Source organism: Neomonachus schauinslandi, chromosome 1 (assembly GCF_002201575.2).
Source record: "Neomonachus schauinslandi chromosome 1, ASM220157v2, whole genome shotgun sequence".
NCBI lineage: Eukaryota > Metazoa > Chordata > Mammalia > Carnivora > Phocidae > Neomonachus > Neomonachus schauinslandi.
In genome coordinates, this window is record NC_058403.1 from 510,414 (window position 1) to 535,220 (window position 24,807).

Sequence of the window (24,807 nt, forward strand, 5' to 3'; positions counted from 1 at the left end):
AGGCTTCCCGCTGAGCAGGGAGCCCGATGCGGGGCTCGATCCCAGGACCCTGGGACCATGACCTGAGCCGAAGGCAGACGCTTAACGACTGAGCCACCCAGGCGCCCCTGGAGTCAGTGTTTTAAGAACCTGATGAAACTCGTGGACCCTCTCCTCGTAAATGGCAGCATAACATGCACCATGTCTTGTTCCAAGTTGCTGTTTCTCTAGCCCTTCCCTCCTCTTCACTCCTCATTGCCAGCCCCTTCCTGTCTGCTTCCTGCAGGCCTGTCCTCACAGAAACATGCGGCTTTGGAATAAGACAGGAGCATGCAGGTGTGTGCTGTTCCACGTAGGGCTACGTACAAGTGGGCCAGGAGGCTCCCATGTCACAGGGCAACGTCCAGGCTGGCAGCTGTGGGTACTGTGGGCTGGGACACCAGATCAGCCTTTACTGCCTCCCTCTTCACTTACACGTGGTTGTGGGGTGACCCAGTGATGGGGACAGGGCTTCCAGCATTGCTGCTGGGCGCTGAGAGGTGACGATTGGCTTCTCACCCATGTAACGCTTCTCTGGGTTCTCTGTGGTCTGGGTAGCTGTGTCGAGCTGAACCGGTCCTCGTTCCTGGAACCAGAGGGCTTATCCAAGGCCAGGAAGTCGGTGTTTATTACCAGGAAGATGACCGTGTCGGTTGGGGAGATTGTGAGTGGAGGGCCATTGCTCCCCATCCCTCGTCATACTCCCGTGTGCAGCTTCAACTCCCAGAACAAGTACATTGGGGAGAGCCTGGCTGCAGAGCTGCCTGTGGGCACCCAGAGACCCAGCTCAGACGCAGTAGGTGAGAAGCTGCAGTTGCATGAGGGAAGTAGCATTGCCCCTCCAGGAAGCCTCTCTGGAGGTAGGAGCATCTGTTTTATTTTGTGGGTGGGGGTGGGGCGGGTGGGTATTGGCTCAGTGCTCAGATACTTCTCCCCTCTCAAGAATGGCCTCAATGGCTCTTTGATGTCACGGTGCTTGGTTCCCACTGGTGAAGCTCACACTGTCCCCTGTGACATTGCTCGGGAGGGTAGCCAGCCCTTAGGGTCACTGTGGGTGCCCAGGGGTTGTCTTAAGTGCCTGCACTTGCCTGTTCCCTTCCAGGTGGGGGGAAAGGAGAGGCGTGTGGGGCAGAGGCAGATGTACCGCCGCCCGCTCTCCTCCAGCAGCCTCTTCCCACCCCTGCGCCCACACCAGCTTCTCTGCCTCACCTCCCAGCACCGACCCCGAGTACAGCACCTAGCCTCTTCCAGCCCCCTGTGCAGCCCCCCCTCCAGCCCCCTGTGCAGCCCGAATTGCTTCCTCCAAGGCCTGTACCTTCGTACTCGGATGCGGTAAGGAATGTTCCGGGTTAGGGCGCTGAGGAGCCCGTGGTACAAGTGTCACCATGGTGTCTGATACTGTAGATCGAACCCACAGAGGTGGTCGCCTGTGGCTCTAAAATATTCCGAGTGCCAGCTGGGGCGGGTCTCAGGGCCCTGGCCGTGGAGGCTTAAGCCTTTGTCTTTCTGACAAGGTGCCTGGGGCTCCGAGCTTAGGGCTGCACCAGGCCACCTAGCTTGTTGCCTGTGTCTGCTTGAAGGGGCCACAGCTCAGATATTGGAGAAGGCGCGGCAGGGTTTTTGTGGCCATAACGTGAGGGCTGAAGGAAGTCCTGTCTTGCACTGAGGGCTCTGCAGACAGGTGGGTCTCTGTGGACCAGCCTCTGCCCTGTGGAGTGGACTGTGTTGCCTGATCTCCCACGAGGGGTCCAGGGAGAGGCCCTGCCTGCAGCCCCTCAGCTGCGGGTGGCAGAGCTGGGGCTGACCCCGCAGGCTCAGTGCAGGGCCCCCATCTTTGTCACGGTCGTCAGGACAGCACTTCATTGCTTCCTGTCCCAGTGCTGTCTTGCACCCCTGACGTGTCTGCTCTGAGCAATGTTCAGCACTGCTCACTTGAGAGAGCCAGTGGACGTGTTGACTGGGGACCTGTGGGGCCCCAGGCAGCACTGTGTGCTCGCCGATGGGGTTGAACAAGGCCTGTCTACCATACAGGTTGTGGGATCGGGCTCGCCAACCCTGTTGCTTGGGCCGGTGCTGGGGTGTTAAGGAGGCCTGAGAGGATCGTGAGAATGGTTAGAGAAGCTGACCGTGTTGGATGTGGTGGGGGGGGGGGGCAGCGTGGGAGGGTGTTGAGCAGGCAGCAGGCTTGCCCCGTCCTTTGATGAAGGCTTCTCTCCGTTCATTAGCAGGAAACCTTTCCAGAAGCAGCATAGCTGATTCCCAGATTCCCTCAGACAAGTGTCCACTGATGAGGTTGTGAAGGGATGTTTTTGCCCTGGGGCGGGGGGATGCTCCGTGAGACCATCTCCAAAGTTCTAACCCTCTGTGAAGCTTTTCAGTACCCTTAGGCTGTAGGGCTAGATTGTTTGGTTTTAAGCTCAGTCTGGATTGAGGCAGTGTTTCTCACTGCCTGCACTCTGACCCCGATCTGTCCTCTCCTTAGGACCTGGCTCAAGTAGTGGATGAGCTCATCCAGGAGGTTCTTCAGAGGGACTGTGAGGAGGTTGGTGCCGCTGGGGCGGCCTTCGCAAACACAGCTCTGGGGTAAGTGCAGTGCCCCACCTGCTCTGAAGCTGTTTGCTCCCTGGGGCTGTTCCCCATCCCTCCGTGTTTCTTCTTATAGAGCTGCTCTCAGTCTTGGACAGGAGGTTGCAGCTGCCCATTTGTAAAGGCTTAACTGTTGGTCCTGTCCTCTAGGTGGGTATGATTGTGTCGTGTTCCTGACCTTCTCTTTGTCATTGGCATGAAGTTTCTGTTTGTGTGTGCTTTTTGAGCAATGTTAGGTTTATTAAAGTTGTAAATTAAAAACATGTTTTTCCTGGAACTTTGAACATGCCTTTAAAATACAGTAAAGTATAAAAATTTGTTTATTCTCTATTAAAAATTAAAAACACTTTATGTGATCTTGGATTAAATTTTACTTTATAAATTTAACAGATTAAATCCCTTTAAACATTTTACATGATTTGCATTTTATACCATGATGAAATTTCTTTAGAGATTTCAAACTACAGTTATAAATTTCATATATCTAATTCTAATATTTTAAATAGTCTTAATAAATTTAATAATCAAAATTTTTCTAAGACTTAAACAACTTAAAGTTAATTAAAGCTAATTGATTTAGTAAATCAGATTATTTTAAGAATTTCAAACATGTTTTAAAAATCCTATTACACATGAAATCACACAATGATTAAAAAGTATAATTTCACCTAGTATAAATGTAGATGACTCTAAAGTCATCTTTTTATTAAAAAGTTAATCTTTGGGCGCCTGGGTGGCTCAGTCGTTAAGCGTCTGCCTTCGGCTCAGGTCATGATCCCACCAGGGTCCTGGGATCGAGCCCCGCATCGGGCTCCCTGCTCCACGGGAAGCCTGCTTCTCCCTCTTCTACTCCCCCTGCTTGTGTTCCTCTCTCACTGTGTCTCTTTCTGTCAAATAAATAAATAAAATCTTTAAAAAAAAAAAAAAGTTAATCTTTTCAATAGGTTTGATTCATTTTCTTTTACTGGAGTCAGATACTTTCTGGTTGAATTAAAAATAAATACGATTTCCATTGGCTTTATTTTATTGTGATAAAATGTGCATAACAAAATTAACCACCTTAACCATTTTTTTTTTTTTTTTAAAGATTTTATTTATTTTTTAGAGAGCGAGCGAGAGAGAAACAGCATGAGAGGGGAAAGGGTCAGAGGGAGAAGCAGGCTCCCGGCTCAGCGGGCTCAGCGGCTCCCCGCTGAGCCGGGAGCCCGATGCGGGACTCGATCCCAGGACTCTGGGATCATGACCTGAGCCGAAGGCAGACGCTTAACCATCTGAGCCACCCAGGCGCCCCCACCTTAACCATTTTTAAGCATACGACTCAGGGCATTAAGTACATTAACAGTGTTGTGTATCCATCACCATTGTTTCCGGAACTTTTTCATCATCCCAAACTGTACCTGTTAAATAATAATATCCCATTCTCCTCTTTCCCTAGCTCCTGGTAGCGTCTATCCTACTTTCTGTCTTTATGAGTTTGCCTCTTTTAGGTACCTCACATGAGTGATATCGTAACAGTATTTGTCCTTTTTTGTCTGGATTTTTTTAGACACAAAAATGTCTTCAAGTGCATCTCTTGGTTATAGCCCTATACTAGCATTTCATTCCTTTTTTATGGCTGAATAATACTCCATTAAAGAATACAGTTGACCTTTGACCAAAGTGGGGGGTCAGGGGTGCTGACCCCCTGTGCAGTCGAAAATCCAAGTATAACTTTTGACTACCCAAAATCTTAAGTAATTGTAACCTACTGTTGACTGGAAGCCTTACTGATAGCAATTAATAGTCGATTAACACATATTGTGTGTGTTATGTGTATCATATACTGCATTCTTACAGTAAAGTAAGTAAGAAGGAAGGAGACATTAGTACGAAAATCATAAGGAAGAGAAAATACACTTACAGTATTGTATGTGTGAGTGGACCTGTGCAGTTCAAACCCGTGTTTTTCAGGGGTAAACTGCATAAACACATATACACATTTTGTTTATTCATCTGTTGATGGACACTTGGGGTTAGTTCCACCTTTTGACTATTGTGAACAGTGCTGTACAAATAACTATTTGAGTCTCTACTTTCAGTTCTTACGGGCATATGCCTAGGAGTGGACTTACTAGATGATATGATCTGTTTTTAATTTTGAAAAACTGCCAAACTGTTTTCCACAGTGGCTGCACCATTTTATATTCCCACCAGCAGTGCACACGGGTTCCATTTTCTCTACATTCTTGCCAATGTACAGTATCATCGTTAAAAAGAATTTTTTTTTTAAAGGTTTTATTTGGCAGAGAGCGAGTGCACACGTGGGGAGAGCAGCAGGCAGAGGGGGAGGGGGAAGCAGGCTGCCCACCGAGCGGGGAGCCCGATGCGGGGCGCGATCCCAGGACCCCGGGATCTGACCCGAGCCGAAGGCAGACGCCTAACGGCTGAGCCACCCGGGCGCCCCTCACCATGATTTTTTTTTTTTTTTTTAAAGATTTTATTTATTTATTTGACAAAGAGACAGCGAGAGAGGGAACACAAGCAGGGGGAGTGGGAGAGGGGGAAGCAGGCTTCCTGCGGAGCAGGGAGCCCGATGCGGGGCTCGATCCCAGGACCCTGGACCATGACCTGAGCGGAAGGCAGACGCTTAAGGACTGAGCCACCCAGGCGCCCCTGTTTTTCTGATTTTTTGGTATTAGTTATTCTCAATTGGTATGAGGTGATTGGTATGCATTATTTTTTTTTTTTTTAAGATTTTATTTATTTATTTGACAAAGAGACAGCGAGAGAGGGAACACAAGCAGGGGGAGTGGCAGAGGGAGAAGCAGGCTTCCCGCTGAGCAGGGAGCCCGATGCGGGGCTCGATCCCAGGACCCTGGGATCAAGACCTGAGCCGAAGGCAGATGCTCCACCGACTGAGCCACCCAGGCGCCCTAAAATTTTTTTTATTGTAGTCATCATAAAGGGTGCAGAGTAGTATCTTGTTGTAGTTTTGGTGTGCATTTCCCTAATGAGTAATGATGTTAAGCCTGTTTTCATGTGCTTATTTGCCTTTGTGTATGTCCTTTGCCCATTTTTAATTGTTTTTCGTTGAGTTTGTAGGAGTTCATTTATTTTCTGGATATTAATCCCTTTTCAGATACATGATTTCAAACATTTTTTCCTATTCTGTTTGGGAATGTCTTTTCTGTTTGGATTGTCTTTTTACTTTCTTGATAGTGTCCTTAGGTGCACAGAAGTCTTAAGTTTTATGTAGTCCATTTTATCTAATTGTTCTTTTGTTGCCTGTACTTTTGGTTTCATATTCAAGAAATTGCCAAATCCAATGTTATGAATATTTTCCTGTGTTTTCTTCTGAGAAAATTATAGTTTTAACTCTTAAGTTTAGATTTTTGTTCCATGTTGGTTTCATTTTCATATATGGTCCAACACCATTCTTTTGTATATATTCTCTGTATTTTGAAATGACTATCTTTTCCTCTTTGAATGGTCTTGGCACCCTTGTTGGAAATCAACTGGTCATATATGTGAGGGTTTCTTTCTGGATTCTCTATTCTGCTCTGTCAGTCCATATGTCTGTTTTTACGCCAATACCACATTGTTTTGATTGCATACCTTTGTAGTAAGTTGTAGTAAGTTTTGAAATCACAAGGCATGAGTCCTTCAACTTTGTTTCTCTTTTTTGAGAACGTTCCACTATTTGGTGTCCCTTGAAATTCCATATGAAATTTTAGGATGAGTTTTTCTTTCCTTTTTTTTGAGAGAGAGCGAGCGAGCGGGGGTGGAGGGCAGAGAGAGGATCTTAAGCGGGCTCCATGCCCAGTGCAGAGGCTGACCTGGGGCTGGATCTCACGACTCTGAGATCATGACCTGAGCCGAAATCAAGAGTCGGATGCTTAACCGACTGAGCCAGCCAGGCGCCCCTGGGATGAGTTTTTCTATTTCTACAAAAATGCTTCTGGGATTTTGATAGTGATTGTATTGAATCTGTAGATTGCTTTGGGTAGTTTTGACATCTTAACGTTAAGTCTTCCAGTCTAGGGGCGCCTGGCTGGCTCAGTCGATAGAGCATGTGACTCTCTTGATCTTGGGGTTGTGAATTTGAGCCCCATGTTGGGCTTAGATTACTTAAAAAAAAAAAAGTCTTCTCGTCTATCTACATGGGCTCTCTTTCCATTTGTTTAGGTCATCCTTTATTTCTTTCAACAATGTTTTCTGCTTTTCATTGTATAGGTCTTTCATCTTCTTGGTTAAATTTATTACTAATTGCTTTATTCTTTCCAGTGCTATTTTAAATCAAATTGTTTACTTAATTTCACTCTTAGAATGTTCATCGCTAGCATATAGAAATACGATTGATTTTTTTTTTAAAGATTTTTATTCATTTGAGAGAGAGAGCATGGGGGGGAGGGGCAGAGGGACAAACAGAGTCCCCACTGAGCAGATAGCCTGACACGGGGCTCCATCCCAGGATCACGACCTGAGCTGAAGGCAGATGCCCAACCAACTGAGCCACCCAGGAACCCCTGATTTTTTTGATCCTTACATTCCAATCTTGCTAAACTTGTTTATTAGTTCTAATAGGTTTTGAATGGATTTCTTAGGTTTTACTATATACAAGATCATGTCCTCAATGAATAGATAATAGTTTTTTTCTTCCTTTGTAGTGTAGTTATGGATGTTTTTTTATTTTTCTATAACTTCCAATATAGTATTGAATAGAAGCAGCAAATAGGGCATCCTTGTCTTGTTCCTGGTCTTAGAGGAAAAGCTTTCAGTGTTTCACATCTGAATATGATGTTAGCTGTGGTTGTTTCATATACAGGCTGTATCATGCTGAGGGAATTCCTTTCTTTTTGTAGTTTTTTGAGTGCTTTTTATTGTGAAATGGGGCTGAATTTTGTCAGATGCTCTTTCTGCATCAATTAGGATGATCATGTGAGTTTTTTCCATTCAGTTTATTAATATGTTTGTATTACATTGTTTTTCATTTGTTGAACTATCCTTGCATTCTAGTAGTAAATCCCATTTGGTAATTTTATATAATCCTTTAAATATATTGCTGAATCTTGTTTTGTTGATATCTTGTTGAGGATTTTGGTATCATTATCCTTAAGGGATATTGGTCTGTGGTTTTCTTACAGTGTCTTTGTCTGGTTTTGTTATTAGTGTATCGGTTCAGGGCAATGCTGGCTTCACAGAAGTGTTAGAAAGTGTTTCTTCCTCTTCACATTTTTAGAAGAGTTTGAGAAGCATTGGTGTTAGTTCTTCCTTAAGTGTTTAATTTGTCGGTGAAGCCATGTGTTTCTGGACTTTTCTTTGTTGGGAGGGGTTTATGAATACTGAGTCAATCTCATAAGTTATAGGTCTATTCAGATTTTCTATTTCTACATGAGTCAGTTTTGATAGATTGTGTGTTTTAGACATGAGCTTAATTTTTATGCTAAAAGCCAAATATATATTTTTCCTAGTCAATATTAGAAGTTTAGTTATGCGGCTTGCTTGGCTTTTATTTATTTATTTAGAATGATACTCACTTTTCTCTGCCTAGTGTTTCCAATGCTGCTATGGAGGAGCTATTAACAGCTGCAACCACAGGCATTTTGAGGCACATTGCAGCTGAAGAAGTGTCTAAGGAAAGGGAGCGAAAGGAGGAGGAGAGGCGGCAGGCTGAAGAGGAGAGGTGAGTGTGTCTTGTTCTTGCAGTGCACGTGAGGTCAGAGTGTGTGGACACGGGACAGAACCTACCCTGGCCTGGGATGCTCTTACTGTTGTCCACTGCACTGGCATCAGACCCATGGTTCACCCAGCGCCCTCATACACTGCAGTCCAGGTAATGGGTGGGGGTCCGAGGCCACACCCACCTTGTGAGCAGCTGCCTTCCCCCACAGCTGGAGGGGGGAAGGGTAGTGGTCAGGGGAGCTGGAGTGTGTGTGGCTGTGTGGCTTGTCTGGTGGGATCAGAGTTGTGGGCTTGCCGGCTTAGGCAGCACAACTCAAATCCCAACTTTCGAGGTCAGGGAGGGTGCTGACGCTTATTTTTATTCTTAAACATTACTCTTGTGCTTTTTTTTCCTTTTACCCTTAGGTTGAAACAAGAGAGAGAACTGGTGTTAACTCAGCTGAGCCAGGGCCTGGCTACAGAGCTGACAGAACTTGTTGTGACAGAATGCGTGAGGGAAACCTGCTCCCAAGAGTTGAAGTAAATAAAGTGCTGGTATCTTGTAGTTCAAGGGTGTAGGGTGGTAGGAAAGAAGGGGTTTATTGAGGCACTGTGGCCAGGCTGCTGCAGTTCAGGCTAGCTGTGTTTCACTTTGACAACGAACATATCTTTGGGATAGCCGAACAGTAAAATGCCATTCTTGTTCTTGAGTGTGTGTTGCCTCCAGAGAGGGCCTCACTTACACTCTTGACCTCATTGTGGATCCTGCACTGGTTGTAGGGAAGTGTCTGTTAGCAAAATAATTCACTGGTAGTCTTCTACACACCGAGGTATTTACTGTTAATTTTTCTCAAGTAGAAGATCCTTTCTCTTGTTTCCTGTGTTAAAAGATTTTTTTGAGGTATCTCATTTAAGAATTTTATTAACTTCTTTTTTTTAAAGTATAATTAACATGCAATGTTATATTAGCTTCAGATGTACAACATATTGATTCGAAAGTTCTATAAATTATTCAGTGCTTACCATGATAAGTGTATTCACCACCTGTTACTATACAACATTATTAACAGTATTTATTATTCACTCTATTCCCTATGCTGTACTTTTCATCTCTGTGACTTATTTATGTTTTGACTAGAAGTCTGTATGTCTTAATCCTCTTTATTTCACTCTTTCACTCATTCCCCCCCCCCACCTCTCCTCTGGCAACCACCAGCTCTCTGTATTTAAGAGTCTGTTTTTGTTTATTTCTTTGTTCTGTTTTTTAGATTCCACATATAAGTGAAATCATATGGTGTTTGTCTTTTTCTGTCTTATTTCACTTAGTACATTATTCTCTATGTCCATCCATGTTGTTGCAAATGGCAAGATCTAATTCTTGTTTGATGGCCTAGTAGTATTCCATTACACACACCCACACACCCCCACACACCCACACACCCCCACACACACCATATCTTTATTTATGTATCTATAGAGACTTAAGTTGTTTCTATATCTTGGCTATTATAAATAATGCTGTTGTAAACATAGGGGTGCATGTATCTTTTCAAATTAGTTTTCAATATCTTTGGGTAAGATATTGATATTGGGTAAGATATTCTACTACCCAGTAGTAGAATACTGGATCATACGGTATTTTAATTTTTAATTTTTTGAAGAGCCTCCATACTGTTTTCCACAATGGTTGTACTAATTTACATTCCCACCAATAGTAGACAAGGGTTCCCTTTTCTCTACATCCTGGCCAACATTACTATTTGTCTTTTTGATTCTAGTCATTCTGACTGAGGTGATATCTCATTATGGTTTTGATTCACATTTCCTTGATGATTAGTGATGTTGAGCATCTTTTCATATGTCTGTTGGCCATATATATGTCTTTGGAAAAATATATATTCAGGTCCTCTGCCTGTTTTTAAACTTTTTTTTTTGGGGGGGGGTGGTGAGTTATGTAAGTTCTTTATGTATTTTGGATATTAACCCCATCCATATTGGATATGTAATTTACAGATATCGTCTCCCATTCACTGGGTCGCCTTTTTGTTTTGCTGATGGTTTCCTTCACTGTGCAAAAGCTTTTTATTTTGGTATAATCTTAGTAGTTTATTTTTGCCTTTGTTTCCTTTGCCTGAGGAGACATATCCATAAATATGTTGCTAAGGCTGATGTCCAAGAGATACTGCCTGTGTTTTCTTTCAGGAGTGTTAAGGTTTCAGGTCTCACACTTGGGTCTTTAATCCATTTTGTTTCTTTTAGCATGTGGTGTGAGAAAGTGGTATAGTTTCATTCCCATACATGTAGCTATCCAGTTTTCCCTACACCATTTGTTGAAAACTGTCTTTTCTCCATTGTATATTCCTTCCTCCTTTGTTTAAAGACAATTGACTATATAGGTATGGGCCCTCTATCCTATTCCATTAATCTCTGTGTCTCTTTTTGTGCCAGTACCATACTCTTTTGGATTACAGTAGTTTTGTCACATATTATGAAATTTGGGATTGTGATACTTACAACTTTGTTATTCTTAAGATTGTTTTGACTATTCAAGGTCTTTGTGGTTCCATACAAATTTTAGGATTATTTGTTTTTGTTTTGTGAAAAATGCTATTGGTATTTTGATAGGGAGTGTATTGAATCTGTAGATTGCTTTGGGTAGTATGGACATTTTAACAGTATTAATTCTTTCAACCCATGAGCAAGAAATACCTTTCTGTTTGTGTCATCTTCAGTTTCTTTAATCAGTGTTTTACAGTTTTCAGAGTATAGGTCTTTTACCTCCTTGATTAAATTTATTCCTAGGTATTTTATTTTTTTTTTGGTGCAACTGTAAATGGGATTGTTTTCTTAATTTCTCCTTCTGCTACTTTGTTATTAGTGTATAGAAATGCAGCAAATTTCTGTGTATTAATTTTATATCCTGAAACTTTATTGAATTCATTTATCAGTTCTGATAGTTTTTTGGTGGAGTCTTTAGGATTTTCTATATGTAGTGTCACGTCATCTGCAAATAGTGACAGTTTTACTTCTTTTTTACCAATTTGGATGTCTTTATTGCTTTTTCTTGTCTCATTGCTGTGGCTGGGACTTCCAGGACTGTGTTGGAAAAAAGTGGTGAGAGTGGCATCCTTGACTTGTTATTGATCTTAGAGGAAAAGCTCTCGTTTTTCACCATTGAATATGATGTTTCTGTGGGTTTTTCATATATGGCCTTTATTATGTTGAAATGTGTTCCCTCTAAACATACTTTGTTGAGGGTTTTTATCATGAATGGGTGTTGTATTTTGTCAAATGCTTTTTCTGCATCTATTGAGATGATCATATGGTTTTTATCCTTTCTTTTGTTAATGTGGTGTGTCATATTGATTTGCAAATATTGAACCACCTTTGCATCCCTGGAATAAATTCCACTTGATTGTGGTGAATTATTTTTTTAATGTATTGTTGAATTCAGTCTGCTAATATTTTGTTGAGGGTTTCTGCATCTGTGTTCGTCAGGGATATTGGCCTGTAGTTTTCTTTTCTTGTAGTGTCATTGTTTTTGTATCAGGATAATGCTGGCTTTGTAGAATGAACGTTTCTACATTTATAGACTGTTTTCCTTTCTCTTCTATTTTTTGGAATAGTTTGAGAATGATAGGTATTAACCCTTATTGACATTTTTGATAGAATTTACCTGTGAAGCCATCTAGTCTTGGACTTTTGTTTGTTGGGAGTTTTTTGATTACTGATTCCATTTCATTACTAGTAATCTGTTCAAATTTTCTATTTCATCCTGATTGAGTTTTAGAAGATTGTATGTTTCTAGGAATTTATCTACTTCTTCTAGGTTGTCCAGTTTGTTGGCGTATCATTTATCGTAGTATTTTCTTATAACCTTTGTATTTCTGTGGTGTGAGTTGTTACGTCTCTTCTTTCGTTTCTGATTTTGAGTCCTCTCTTTTTCTTGATGAGTCTGGCCTAAAGGGTTATCAATTTTGTTTATCTTTTTAAAGAACCAGCTCTTGGTTTTATTGATCTTTTCTATTTTGTGTTTACTCTCAGTTTCATTTATTTCTGCTCTAATCTTTATTACTTCTTTCCTTCTACAAGTTTTGGGTTTTGTTTGTTCTTTTTTCCCCCTAGCTCCTTTAGGTTACGTTGTTTATATGAGATTTTTCTTATTTCTTGAGGTAGGCCTGTATCACTATAAACTTCCCTCTTGGAACAGCTGTATCCCAAAGATTTTGGACTATTGTGTTTTCATTTTCATTTGTCTCCATGTACTTTTTTAACTTCTTTGATTTCTTGGTTGACCCATTTAGTGTTTAGTAGCCTATTGTTTAGCCCCCATTTGTTTATGTTCTTTCCAGATTTTTTTCTTGTTTCTGATTTTTAGTTTCATACTGTTGTGTTTAGAAGAGATGCTTGATATGATTTTAGTCTTCTTAAATTTATTGAGACTTGTTCTGTGGCCTAACAAGTGATCTATCCTGGAGAATGTTCTATGTGCACTTAAAGAATGTGTATTCTGCTGTTTTTGGATGGCATGTTCCATATATATCTGTTAGGTCTAACTGGTCTCATGTGTTGTTCAAAGTCACTGATTCCTTGTTGATTTTCTGTCTGATCTATCCATTGATGTAAATGTGATTTTAAAGTCCTCTATCATTACTGTATTACTGTGAATTTCTCCTTTTATGTCTGTTAATATTTGCTTTATGTATTTAGGTGCTCCCATGTTGGGTATATAGATATTTACAATTGTTATGTTCTCTTCTTGGATTGTTCCCTTTATCATTATGTACTGTACTTTTTTGTCTCTTACTATGGTCTTTGTTTTAAAGTCGCTTTGTTTGATATAAGTATTGCTACCTAGGCTTTTTTTCCCACTTCCATTTGCGTAGTGTATGTTTTCCACCCCTTCACTTTCAGTCTATATGTCTTTAGGTCTGAAGTGAGTCTCTTGTAGGCAGCATGTTAGATGGATCTTGTTTTTTATTTTTTTTTTTATTTTTTAAAGGTTTTATTTATTTATCTGAGAGAGAGAATGGGAGACAGAGAGCATGAGAGGGAGGAGGGGCAGAGGGAGAAGCAGACTCCCTGCCGAGCAGGGAGCCCGATGCGGGACTCGATCCCGGGACTCCAGGATCATGACCTGAGCCGAAGGCAGTCGCTTAACCAACTGAGCCACCCAGGTGCCCCAGATGGATCTTGTTTTTTAAATCCATTCAGTCACCCTATGTCTTTTGATTAAAGCATTTACATTTAAAGTAATTACTGATAGGTAGGTATGTACTTATTGCCATTTTGTTAATTGCATTCTGTTGTTTTTTTTTTTTTTATAGTTCTCTGTTCCTTTCTTCTCTCTTCACTTGTGGTTTGATGGCTTTCATTAATAATATGCTTGGATTCCTTTCTCTTTATTTTTTGTGTATCTATTATAGGTTTTATTTTTTAAAGATTTTATTATTTATTTGACAGAGAGAGCGAGCGAGTGAACACATGCAGGGGGAGTGGCAGGTGGAGGGAGAGGGAGAAGCAGGCTCCCCGCTGAGCAAGGAGCCTGACGTGGGGCTCGATACCAGGACTCTGGGATCATGACCTGAGCCGAAGGCAGATGCTTAACTGACTGAGCCACCCAGGCACCCCTCTATTATAGGTTTTTGATTTGTGGTTACCACGAGGCTCATGTATAACATCTTATGTGTACAGTAGTGTGTATTAAGTTGATAGTCGCTTAAGAACTTTATTGATTTTACCTCCAAGCTTCAGGGTAGAAAGAAGTTCAGTGTGCAGGGAAATCTGTCTTTGTGCTTAAGCTCCCCTGAGGTAGCCTTGAAAGTGATGAACTATATTAGTATAGAGCACAGATTCCAGTGCAGATGGAGGACATAGCCAGGAGGCTGAAGTGTTTTTTTAATTTTTATTATTATTATTTTTTTTAAAGGTTTTTTTTTTTTTTAAGATTTTATTTATTTGAGAGAGGGAATGAGATAGAGAGAGAGCATGAGAGGGGGAGGGTCAGAGGGAGAAGCAGACTCCCTGCTGAGCAGGGAGCCCGATGCGGGACTCGATCCCGGGACTCCAGGATCATGACTGAGCCCAAGGCAGTCGCTTAACCAACTGAGCCAACCAGGCACCCCTTTTTTAAAGGTTATTTATTTATTTATTTGACAGAGAGAGACACAGCAAGAGAGGGAACACAAGCAGGGGGAGTGGGAGAGGGAGAAGCAGGCTTCCCGTGGAGCAGGGAGCCCAATGCGGGGCTCGATCCCAGGACCCTGAGATCATGACCTGAGCCGAAGGCAGACGCTTAACGACTGAGCCACCCACGCACCTCTGAAGTGTTTTGTTTAAATAATGTTTCTTTCCATCTTTAATAAATGGGAGTCTATTTCCCTGTTTACTATAAGCATGAGACCTCATAAGTGATGGATCGATGTCTATTCTTAATCCCGGGAAGGAGTGTTAGGAAATATATTAAGAGCTAGGACTTGCTGATACATTTTCCCACAGTCCTGGGAGACCTGGGCTTCAGCTCAGCACCAGGGCTGTCTCCATCTGCCACAGAGGATGGCTACTGGAAATACGTCTTGCTTGTTTAAGCTACTTTGATTTTGTGACTAAATGTATTTGATAACATTTTCTGTGTTCCCTTGGTTGACAGAATTTTGTCATAAAAATCTTCTTTTAGATATTGGTTTATCTGAGGGCCACTGCCATGTGAAACATGGGCTGCCAGTCTTGGCTGCCGGCTGTCATGTACTTGAGGCACTTCTAATTGCAAACATCAGATACAGCTGATAAGAAGGTGTTGTAGTTGTCTTATTGGTCACTTAAAAATTAAATTTTGTAACTATTTTATTAAGATAAAGGTTTACTTATTGACTATTTGCAAGGGCTCTGTTGGACCTGTGATCTAGTACCCTGTACTGCTTTTGTTCTTTTTTGCTCTATCTTTTCAGGTGTCTGTACATTAAGTAAAATGAAAATCTCAAAGCTTCTCTTTTTTTTTTAAAGATTTTATTTATTTGACAGAGAGTTTCTCTTGTGGCAGAGACATAATTACATTTCAACAGTAAGGATGTAGGTCTTGCCATTTTATAGGACAAGCCCTCAGTGTGTGTGGGCCCTGGGTGCAGTGTCCCTATCCTGATTGCTCTCTTCTGTAGGAGTGCAGTGGAGACAGACCAGAGGGTCCGCATGGCCCGTTGCTGTGAGGATGTCTGTGCCCACCTGGTGGACTTGTTTCTCGGGGAAGAAATTTTCCAGACTGCAAAGGAGACCCTCCAGGAACTTCAGTGCTTCTGCAAGTATCTCCAGCGGTGAGTCCTATGTCCTTACACATGAAATGGATGCACATGGGGAAAGCCTTTGACAAGATTATACTTTCCGAAATAGTCAGTTATATACACATGTGAAACATGTTCCTTCCTAAAGGGTAGATGCTAAGGGGATAAGTAAGGAATTAGACTGGGAGCTGTTCTGTATTTTGACAAGTATTTATAGGTTGCTTTCTTTCATTTACCCACTGCTCTCAACACAGAGAGATGGCCATGAATAAGCCAAACAAATTCTAGCTGTATGCACCCACATGGATGAATTTCTAAAACAATTTATAGTGAAAAAGCAATTCTTAGGGAAGTGTGTACAACGTACAGTGTATATTCAAACTAGATTGTTTTAAATTTGTACATAGTAGTATAACTTAAAGAAAAGGAAAATGGTGAACATAAACTTTGCATAGTGGTTACCTTTGGGAGTGAGAGGGTGTGTGATTGTGCTGGTCATGGCCACTGCTTCTTAATTGGATGGAAGTATGTGGCTGTTTAATTTATCATTAATCTTTAAACTGGGCATGTACTATGCATGTTGTGTGGTGATTCATTTCATAGTTTCATTTAAAATAAATAACAGTGTACCTTGAAGTTTCAACCATATAAGAGGGAATAGAGGGAGAAAGAGTGTCTATTTCACAAGAGACCCCCATTTTCCTCCTCAGAAGCAGCTGCTGAGTACCCATCCAGAGCCTTCTGCCCTTTTTTGTGGTTGTTAGGACAGATGACAGCGTGTTCTCTGCTCTGTGCTAACCTTTCTTTCCTCCATTTGAGGTCGGGTGGAGGCCTAAGCACAACAGCATATTGGGCTCTTCCAGGTGTCGGAGGCACCATAAATGACCTACCTGGTTCTCAGTTGATGGACTTTCACGTGGCTTTTCCTTTTAGCCATGACGAAGAGTACTGCAGTGACTGTCCTTGTACAAACATTTCACAGAGGTGTACACATACCTGGAGATAAATTCCCATCAGTGGTATTTGCTGGGGCAAAAGTATATATGTATCTTATATTTGTATCCATATTGCCAAATTGGCTTCCAAAGATTGTTCAGCTTTAGTGCTTAATTTAAGTTCCCTAGTTTTGTTGTTCACCACCACTCCTCTGCTGTCATGCCTTTCCTGTGCCTGAGTATTAATTTTCATTCTGATTCATTTCTTAGTTTGAGGACTGTTGCTGAGAAAGACCTAAACGTTGCCAGAAAATGTGCTTCCGTATGTTGTAGCACTGCACTGTGTTTTTGCCTTTGTCCCTGTAGTGAACTTTAAAATATCCAGTGATGATATGGTGGTGTATCTTCCAGGTGGAGGGAAGCCGTCGCAGCCCGGAAGAAACTGAGGCGCCAGATGCGGGCCTTCCCTGCAGCACCCTGCTGTGTGGATATGAACGACCGGCTGAGGGCATTGGTGCCCAGTGCAGAGTGCCCCATTGCTGAGGAGAACTTGGCCAAGGGCCTTCTGGACCTGGGCCATGCAGGAACAGTGGGCATCTCCTGCACCAGGTGAGCACTCAGCCTGCCATGGCTGCCTAGTGCCCCCCTGCCCCACCTGGCTTTATAGAGAGCATGGATTAATGTGTGCACTTGGAGGGAAGATGGGTGGAATCAGAGAAAGTGAAGACAGATGCAGGGTTGTGTTCCTGAAGGTTGTCTTCCCCTCCAGTTCTGGACGTAGGACATATTCTACATGCTTTGATTTCATGTGCCTTTTCCACTTCAAACACACAGGGCCTGGTAATTGAATCTTACTAAGAGTCACCTGTTTCTCTTCTGGTCTTGTGGATATACCATGTCCATTCTTGTTGGTGGAGGTTCTTCTGTCCCCATGAGTGTGTTCTAGAGGGCAGAATTTTTATCTGTATACTGTTCATCTCCCATGGCTGGCACTAGGGACAATAGATAATTGCTTGATATTTGTGGAACGAACAAGTCCTTTGACTAATTGGTTTCTTTATCAGCAAAAGTTTTCTTGGTCTCCTAAGCATTTCCCATCAGGAGACACTACTAACTAGTTACTTCCCACTCAGAACATGGGTAAGTAATTTATCAAGCTCCTTGCATGGGCGCTGAGCTGGCCTCATGCAGGCAGTGTCCTCCTTTCTTTGTAGGTTAAGGTGGCTCAGAAATAAGACGGCGCACCAGATGAAGGTTCAGCACTTCTACAAGCAACTGCTGAGGTCCGTTACGCCCCCGGCGTGCGTGCTGCTCCTGCCTGGGCTTGTGCACTGGCTTACCCTCTGTGCTCTGTCCCTTCCAGTGACGCGGTTTGGGTGCCCCTGGACCTGCCGTCCCTTGTGGCCAAGCACCTCCCTGGGAGGCGGGAGCGTGTGTTTTGGAAACTGGTGCTGGTGTTGCCTGATGGAGAAGAGCAGTCCCCAGGGAGTCCTGGCAGGTCAGGAAGGGTTTCCCTCTCTGGGCTCTGAGGTTGAGAAAGTGACTTCAGGAGGCGGAGTGACTTCTCCGAGAGCATTAGCCATGAGGGACTTGTAGTCTGTTTTGTGAGTTGAAGTTGACACTTTAGATTATTTAAATTTTTACTCTGTAAACTGGCCCCAAAAGCATTTTAAGAGTTGATCCTCATTTAAAGCTATGCTGAGGTATATTGATTAGAGCTTGCTTCATTGTAGATTCTTGGGGAAGACAGGTGACTATAGTTTGCTATACTTCCTTTTTTTTATTTTTAAGAAAAAAACCCGGCATTTAAAAAAAAAATCCAAGAAATTGACATGGCATTATTTCCTGTAACCAAACTGCTTCTAAAAGTCACTTTAAAGCAGAACATATTACTTTTCCTTTTTAACAATTTTATTGACATGTAATTCACATGTTATAAATTCCACCCCTTTAAAGTTTCTGTTTCACTGGTTTTTAATATTTACAGAGTGGTACAGCTATCACCATTAATTCCAGAACATTTTTTACCTACAAAGAAATCCCATATCCATTAGCAGTTACTCATCATTCCTCCCTGTTGTTAGCGCCTGGAAACCACTAATATGTTTCCTGTTTTCCATGCGTTTTCCTATTCTAGACATCCTATATGAATGGAGTCCTACTCTCTGTAGGCTTATGACTGGCACCTTTCACTTAGCCGTCATGTTTTCTGGGTTTTATCTTGTAGCAGATATCAGTCTTTCATTCTTTTTTTGTGGCTGAATAATATTCCACTGCATGAATATAACACATTTTATTTATCTGTTCATCAGTTGTTGGGCATTTGGGTTGTTTCCACTCTGGTTATTATGAATAATTCTGTGAACATTCATGTATATGTGTCTGTGTGTACAGATGTTTGCAATTCTGTTTGTTATATACCTAGGAGTGGAATTGCTAGGTTGTGAGGTAACTTTATGTTTGAAAGTCTTTGAAGAATTCCCAAACTGTCTTCCACAGTGGCTGCACCATTTTCCATTCCTGTTAGCAGTGTTTGAGGGTTACTAAATTTTCTGAATACATTCGTTTTTTAGCAGATAACTATTGAAACACATGCAAGCTAAGGAAAAAGTCATAAAGCTTGTAAGACAGCTGAGCAAAGAAGAGAGTTGTGGTATTTTAAAAGTATTTAAATGATGATTCATTTCTTAGAACAAAACAGCTGTCTTCTGATTCGCTAATAAGTTTATTCACTAAGAAATACACATCACTATATTCTTAAGAGCTCAGGCATGAAATTTGATTCTGTAAAACATGTGTATAGTTGATCCTTAAATAACACGGCTTTTAGGGAGGTCAATCCCCCCTACACAGTTGGAAATCTGAATATAACTTTTGACTCCTCCAGAACTTAACTAATAGCCTACTGTTGACCAGAAGCCTAACATAAACAGTCAACATCTACTTTGTATTTCTATTATATACTATATTCTTATAATAAAGCTAGAGAAAATGTTAAGAAAATGTTTAAAATCATAAGGAAAATACATTTATAGTACTGGACTGTCATTATTAAAAAACATCTGCATATAACTGGACCCACACAGTTCAAACATGTGTTGTTCAAGGGTCAACTGTATTTCAAACTCTTAAGGACCTTTTCTATTGGTCACAGTCTTCTTAGTGCTTCAGAATTTTAAATCACACTGCAATGGACCAGGTTCATGAGTGCCCTCTCCTGTTGCCCCTGTAGAGTTCCTAGCTGCAGTTTAAAATCACAGCCTATTTTGTCCAGCTCAACTTTACAGTAAGAGTTGATGTCTGTGAACCTACATCTCTATAGTAGTTCTCTTCCTTACTTTTCCTAAAAATCTTTATAGTTTACATTTAGAAGTAGACTCTTTTTGAAGTGTTATTTTCTTTTATTCACAGAATTTTAGCAAACTGGTTACAAGTCAAGTTCATGGGAGGTGATGGCTCAGTGGGCGAAATGAGCAGTGAAGCTGGGGGCATTCAGACGCTCGCTCTGTTTCACGCACTCAGCAGCAAAGGGGATCAGACTGTCGCTGTCAATGTGTGTATAAAGGTGGGTGAGAATCCCGTGTATTTACTTCTGTGATTTTCTTATTTCACTCATTCCCAGACATAATTGGAATCCTATAAGTGCCTTGAAGTGGTTTTGAAGGAGTGTAGGAGGCTCAGAAGCCTGTGTCAAGTCTGTTCCTCCCTGAGTCCTCATGACATCCCATGGATCACCCTCTTGGTGTGACATACCAAGCTAGATTCTCAGGAGTGCAGCGAGCCTTAACCGGTTATTTCAGGTCACAGACCTCTTTGAGAACTTGGTGAAAACTCAGAACCATCCTGCACAGATTCACATAATTCAGGAGCCCTGGACTCCATGCGCCTCTGGTAATTAACCCAAGAGGGATGAGAGAGCATTGCACAACAGTGCGATGCCTGTTATGTCGTGTGGTTTGCCAGTAGCTGACACCTTTATGATAATAGCTTCCTGATACATCAGTTTTATGGTTTTTAATCCTATGCAGTGTTCACTAAACTTGGTCCTAGCTACTGTAGAAGTTCAGTACTGGGCATTTCAGGTCAGTTGGTTTTATTTTATATTCAGGTTGTCCTCAGTTTTTGATTATAAGTTCTAATTTTGTTCTTTATAGGGGTTTGTATAGTACAGATGTTAACTGGTTCCCTGAGAGATTTTTTTTTTAATTTTGTTTTTATTGAAGTAGAGCTGATACACAATGTTAACATTAATTTCAGGTGTACAGCATAATGATTCCATAAGTCTATATGTCACAGTGTGCTCACCACAGTATATTTACTGTCACCATACAACGCTGTTACAAAAGCATTGACTCTATTCTCTGTTCTGCACCCTTTATCCCCGTTATTCATTCCATGACTGGGAGCTCGTAACTCCCACTCTCCTCCATTTTGCCCTGCCTCCACTCCCTCCCCTCTGGCAGCCATCACCTGAGAGATTCTTGTTTAGTGAGAACCTGCTTCCTCATTAGCTTTAAGCCTACATAAATAGATTTTAGGTATTAGTGGTATTAGTGTATGTGTTCAGATAAACCCAGATGTGTATTTTATTTGCTTGGAATATAGCAGTGCAGGGCAGAAAGTGTGGGCTTCTGGGGTTGATCGCTGCTGCTCTGGCCAGCTCCTTGAGCCTCCTTGTGGTGCCTTCTGTAATGTGGTCATGACTCTGCTCCAAGGTCTCATGAGGGCTAGCTGGGCTGCACGCTCAGATGGGGGCTCAGCGAGAATCCACTCTCTCCTGTGTGTCCTGACGGGGCCTACTGTGCCCAGACCTCTCCTCTTCCTAAGAAGGTCACCTTTGTGCCACACTCTGCTCATGTGCGAGTGATACTCTAGTCCATGTTCCCTCTTCAAATTGGAACTTCTTCAAATTGTAGTTTGGTTATAGGGTTTTTGTTTATTTTGTTTTTCCATTTTATTTTATTTTATTTATTTATTTATTTATTTATTTAAGTAAACTCTGTACCCAATGTGAGGCTCTAACTCATGACCCTGAGATCAAGAGTCCCATGCTCTTCTGACTGAGCCAGCCAGGTGCCCATGTTTTTCCATTTTAATACTATTTATTTTATTTTCTAAATGTAAAAGTAATACATGTATGAAGTTTAGAAATACAAGGAAATATAGAGGAAGCATAAAGATAATAAGAGCCATTTATTCTCTCACCATTTAGGGGTAACAGTCATGTCTTGGTTCATGTTCTTCCCTTTTTTCCTATGACCATAAAGTCAGATTTCACCAATTGGACAATTGGTTGTTCCTCTTGCCTTTATTCTTAAGTCTTTTAATCAAAGCAATACTTGCATGTAGTTAAAAAGTCAGATAACGGGCGCCTGGGTGGCTCAGTTGGTTAAGCGACTGCCTTCGGCTCAGGTCATGATCCTGGAGTCCCTGGATCGAGTCCCGCATCGGGCTCCCTGCTCGGCAGGGAGTCTGCTTCTCCCTCTGACCCTCCCCCCTCTCATGTGCTCTCTCTCATTCTCTCTCAAATAAATAAATAAAAAACCTTTAAAAAAAAAAAAAGTCAGATAACATCTCATGATTTATAATGAGACATAGCAGCCCTTTCCCCTCTCGTAGCCCCTATTCTTAGGGCTTGATTTCTGTTGTGTTTCCAAATCGCATGCTTATGTTGCTCTTTCTCAACTTCTCTACTTGAGATGTTCTTCACTGACTTCCCATTAAAATATATCTTTTGCTGTACAACAAATTACCCCCAAACTTAGCAGCTTAAAATAGCAAACATTTATTATCTCATAGCTTCTGTGGGTCAGAAGTGCAGGTTGTGGTTTAGTTGGGTCCTCTAGCTCAGGGTTTCTCACAAGGTGGAAATCAAGATGTAAGCCAAAGCTCTGGTCTCATCTGAAAGCTTGACTGAGGGAAGATCCACTTCAAAGCTCACTCTCATGGTTGTTGGAAGGATTACTTCCTTGCAGGCTGTGGCTGGGGCCTCTCCATAGGGCAGCTTATAACATCAGCTGGGCAAGATGGCAGTCTCTCTGTAACCTAATTACAGAAGTGACATCCCGTCACTTTTGTCTGATTCTGTCTGTTAAAAGTGAGTCAGGGCAGGGGATCGTGCAAGGGCGTGGGCACTAGAAGGTGGGATTGTGGGAGTGTCTTCATGGCTGCACCCCATGCTAGGTGAGGAGTGAACTCTTACGTAATGGTCCTACCCAGCCTTCCCCAGTTCCCAGGGTGGCTACATCATCACTTCATCTTACCTCAGTGAGTGGGGTCACATTTTGATGGCTTTGTGACTGCTATTTGCCCCAGAACCAGCAGGTGTTCTGTGACTACATTTCTTTTTTTGCAAGTAATAGTTGCCTTATTTTCTCACTTAATGTAGTTTTCTCTGTATTTTTCATTATTTTTTACCCAAATATGCCACCATGTTGGCTATATACATCTTAGTAGGGGTTTCCAGATGCTCTGTCACTTCACCTTATCCCTTCACCTTTGAGAAAGTGCCATCCTCTTGCTCCCCTCTGGGCTGACCTTGTGTCCCAGGGTGTGGCTGCCACTCTGGTCTCCATACAGTAGCATGGTCCTGCTCCTTCCCCTGCTGACTCTGACCTTGGGCAAGTTACTTGCGTATGAGTACTCTTAGGAGCCCTCTTTTTTTTTTTTAATATTTTATATTGTTTATTTGTATAACACCAACAGGGTCTCTGCTCTTTGAGCTTTCCTGATTTTCATTTTGTTCATTTCCTCCCCTTCCCCAATTTTTGCTTTGTTTGTTTGTTTGTTTCGGTTTTTAATTAATCTCGGACTGGCTTGTACCTCCTGGAGAGAAAGCCTCTCTCCTTCAGAAGTCACGCTGCATTCCTCATCCATTCACTCAGGTATGCATTTCACAAGTATTTGTTGAGTGACTTCTCTGTCTCAAGCATTATTCCAAGTGCTGGGCATATAGCAGACAGCAACACAAATCCCCGTTCTCAGGAGCTAATGGCCCAGTGGGAAAAGGAAGCTGTGTGTGTGGGGGGGAGTATTAAGCACGCCTCCTCCCTGGTTGATAATCCAAATTATGACTGTCATTTTCCCCTTTCCCGCTCCTGCTGGCTTATATCTATTTTATTTTATTTTACTTTATGTTATGTTATTTATGTATTTATTTCATCATGACAATTGCACTCCTTAACCCCCATCACCTATTTCACCCATCTCTCCTCTGGTGACCATCAGTTTGTTCTCTGTGGTTAAGTCTGTTTCTTGGTTTGTCTCTTTCTTTTTTTTTTTTTCTTTGCTCATTTGTTTTGTTTTGTAAATTCCACATGTGAGTGAGATCTTATGATCCCTCTTTTACCTAAGAACAAACTAAGGCTCCGAGAAGTTAGAATAAATTGCCCCAGGCCACACAGCTACCACATGGTGGCACCACACACAGGTGCCCTTGCGGGTCAAGTGAGTTAATACCTGTAGAGTTCTTAGGACCACACCTGCCTCCTACCAAGTGCTTATTTGGTCCTGCCACTGACAGCAGCAGCTATGTTTTTTCTTGGTTTAGTTTCCTGTTTGGTGGGGTGCATGTTCCAGTTTCTTCCAAAGAAAGGATCTGTGGGAATAGAATTTCCTTATTCCTTGACTCTCTGAACATGTGTTTACCCTCATATTTGCTTTATGGTTTATCGAGGTTTGTAGAAGTGTGAGTTGGTTTTTCCTTCCAGTTTTGCTCCATGGTCACCTGGCATCCAGAGTTGCTGCTGAGATGTCTAAGGTGATTCCTGTTCTTTTCTCTGTGGCCTGGTTTTGTTTTTCTCTAGAAGCCTGCTCTCTGTCCCTGGGGTTCTGAAGGTCCCCTTGGGTATGCCTGGTGCTGACTTCTGTGCTCACTGTGCTGGGCTTGGCAGGTCCTTGTGGGCTGGAGACGACTGTTCCACTTGTGGGATGTTCTTGCACCTCAGTGCCACCTGTTTTCCTTCTCTTTTTTTCTGTTCTCTCTTGAACTCCTATGAAACAGGTGTTGGATCTCATCAATTAATCCTCTGAATTTCTTATCCTTCCTACTCTATTTTCTGTCTTGTTTTTAAATAGTGTGCTCTGGGAGATTCATTGACTTTATATTCCACATGTTCTGTTGAGTTTTTTATTCTATACGTATCATTTCATTTCCTTGTTCTTATCCTTATTTGACTTTATCATGTCATCTTGTGACTATTTTTGGATGCATCGTCAGAGGAAATCAGGATTTTTGAGGTCTGAGTTTTCTTATGTCCCATGCATTATCTGTTTCCTTTGGATTTCCTTTTCTCTGTTATTCTAGTCTCCCCTTTTATGTTGGAGGCTCTCCTCAGACACCTTATCTGAGGCTG

At 42.0% G+C, this 24,807-nt stretch overlaps 1 protein-coding gene across 6 annotated transcripts in view; it reads left to right on the plus strand.

Moving 5' to 3' along the window:
* LOC110571097 (minichromosome maintenance complex component 3 associated protein) overlaps window positions 1–24,807 on the plus strand; it is a 54,151-nt gene that overhangs the window by 17,814 nt on the left and 11,530 nt on the right. For 3 of the 6 annotated variants that reach the window (XM_021679213.1, XM_044919269.1, XM_021679214.1), the window contains exons 12-21: window positions 577–818; window positions 1,121–1,350; window positions 2,501–2,601; window positions 8,135–8,266; window positions 8,671–8,784; window positions 15,399–15,551; window positions 16,865–17,062; window positions 17,668–17,736; window positions 17,817–17,951; window positions 19,865–20,018. In XM_021679213.1, coding sequence (XP_021534888.1) covers window positions 577–818; window positions 1,121–1,350; window positions 2,501–2,601; window positions 8,135–8,266; window positions 8,671–8,784; window positions 15,399–15,551; window positions 16,865–17,062; window positions 17,668–17,736; window positions 17,817–17,951; window positions 19,865–20,018 — 1,528 coding nt within the window. The remainder of the gene's footprint in view (window positions 1–576; window positions 819–1,120; window positions 1,351–2,500; window positions 2,602–8,134; window positions 8,267–8,670; window positions 8,785–15,398; window positions 15,552–16,864; window positions 17,063–17,667; window positions 17,737–17,816; window positions 17,952–19,864; window positions 20,019–24,807) is intronic. The other 3 variants (XM_021679217.1, XM_021679215.1, XM_021679218.1) reach the window with 3 other exon arrangements.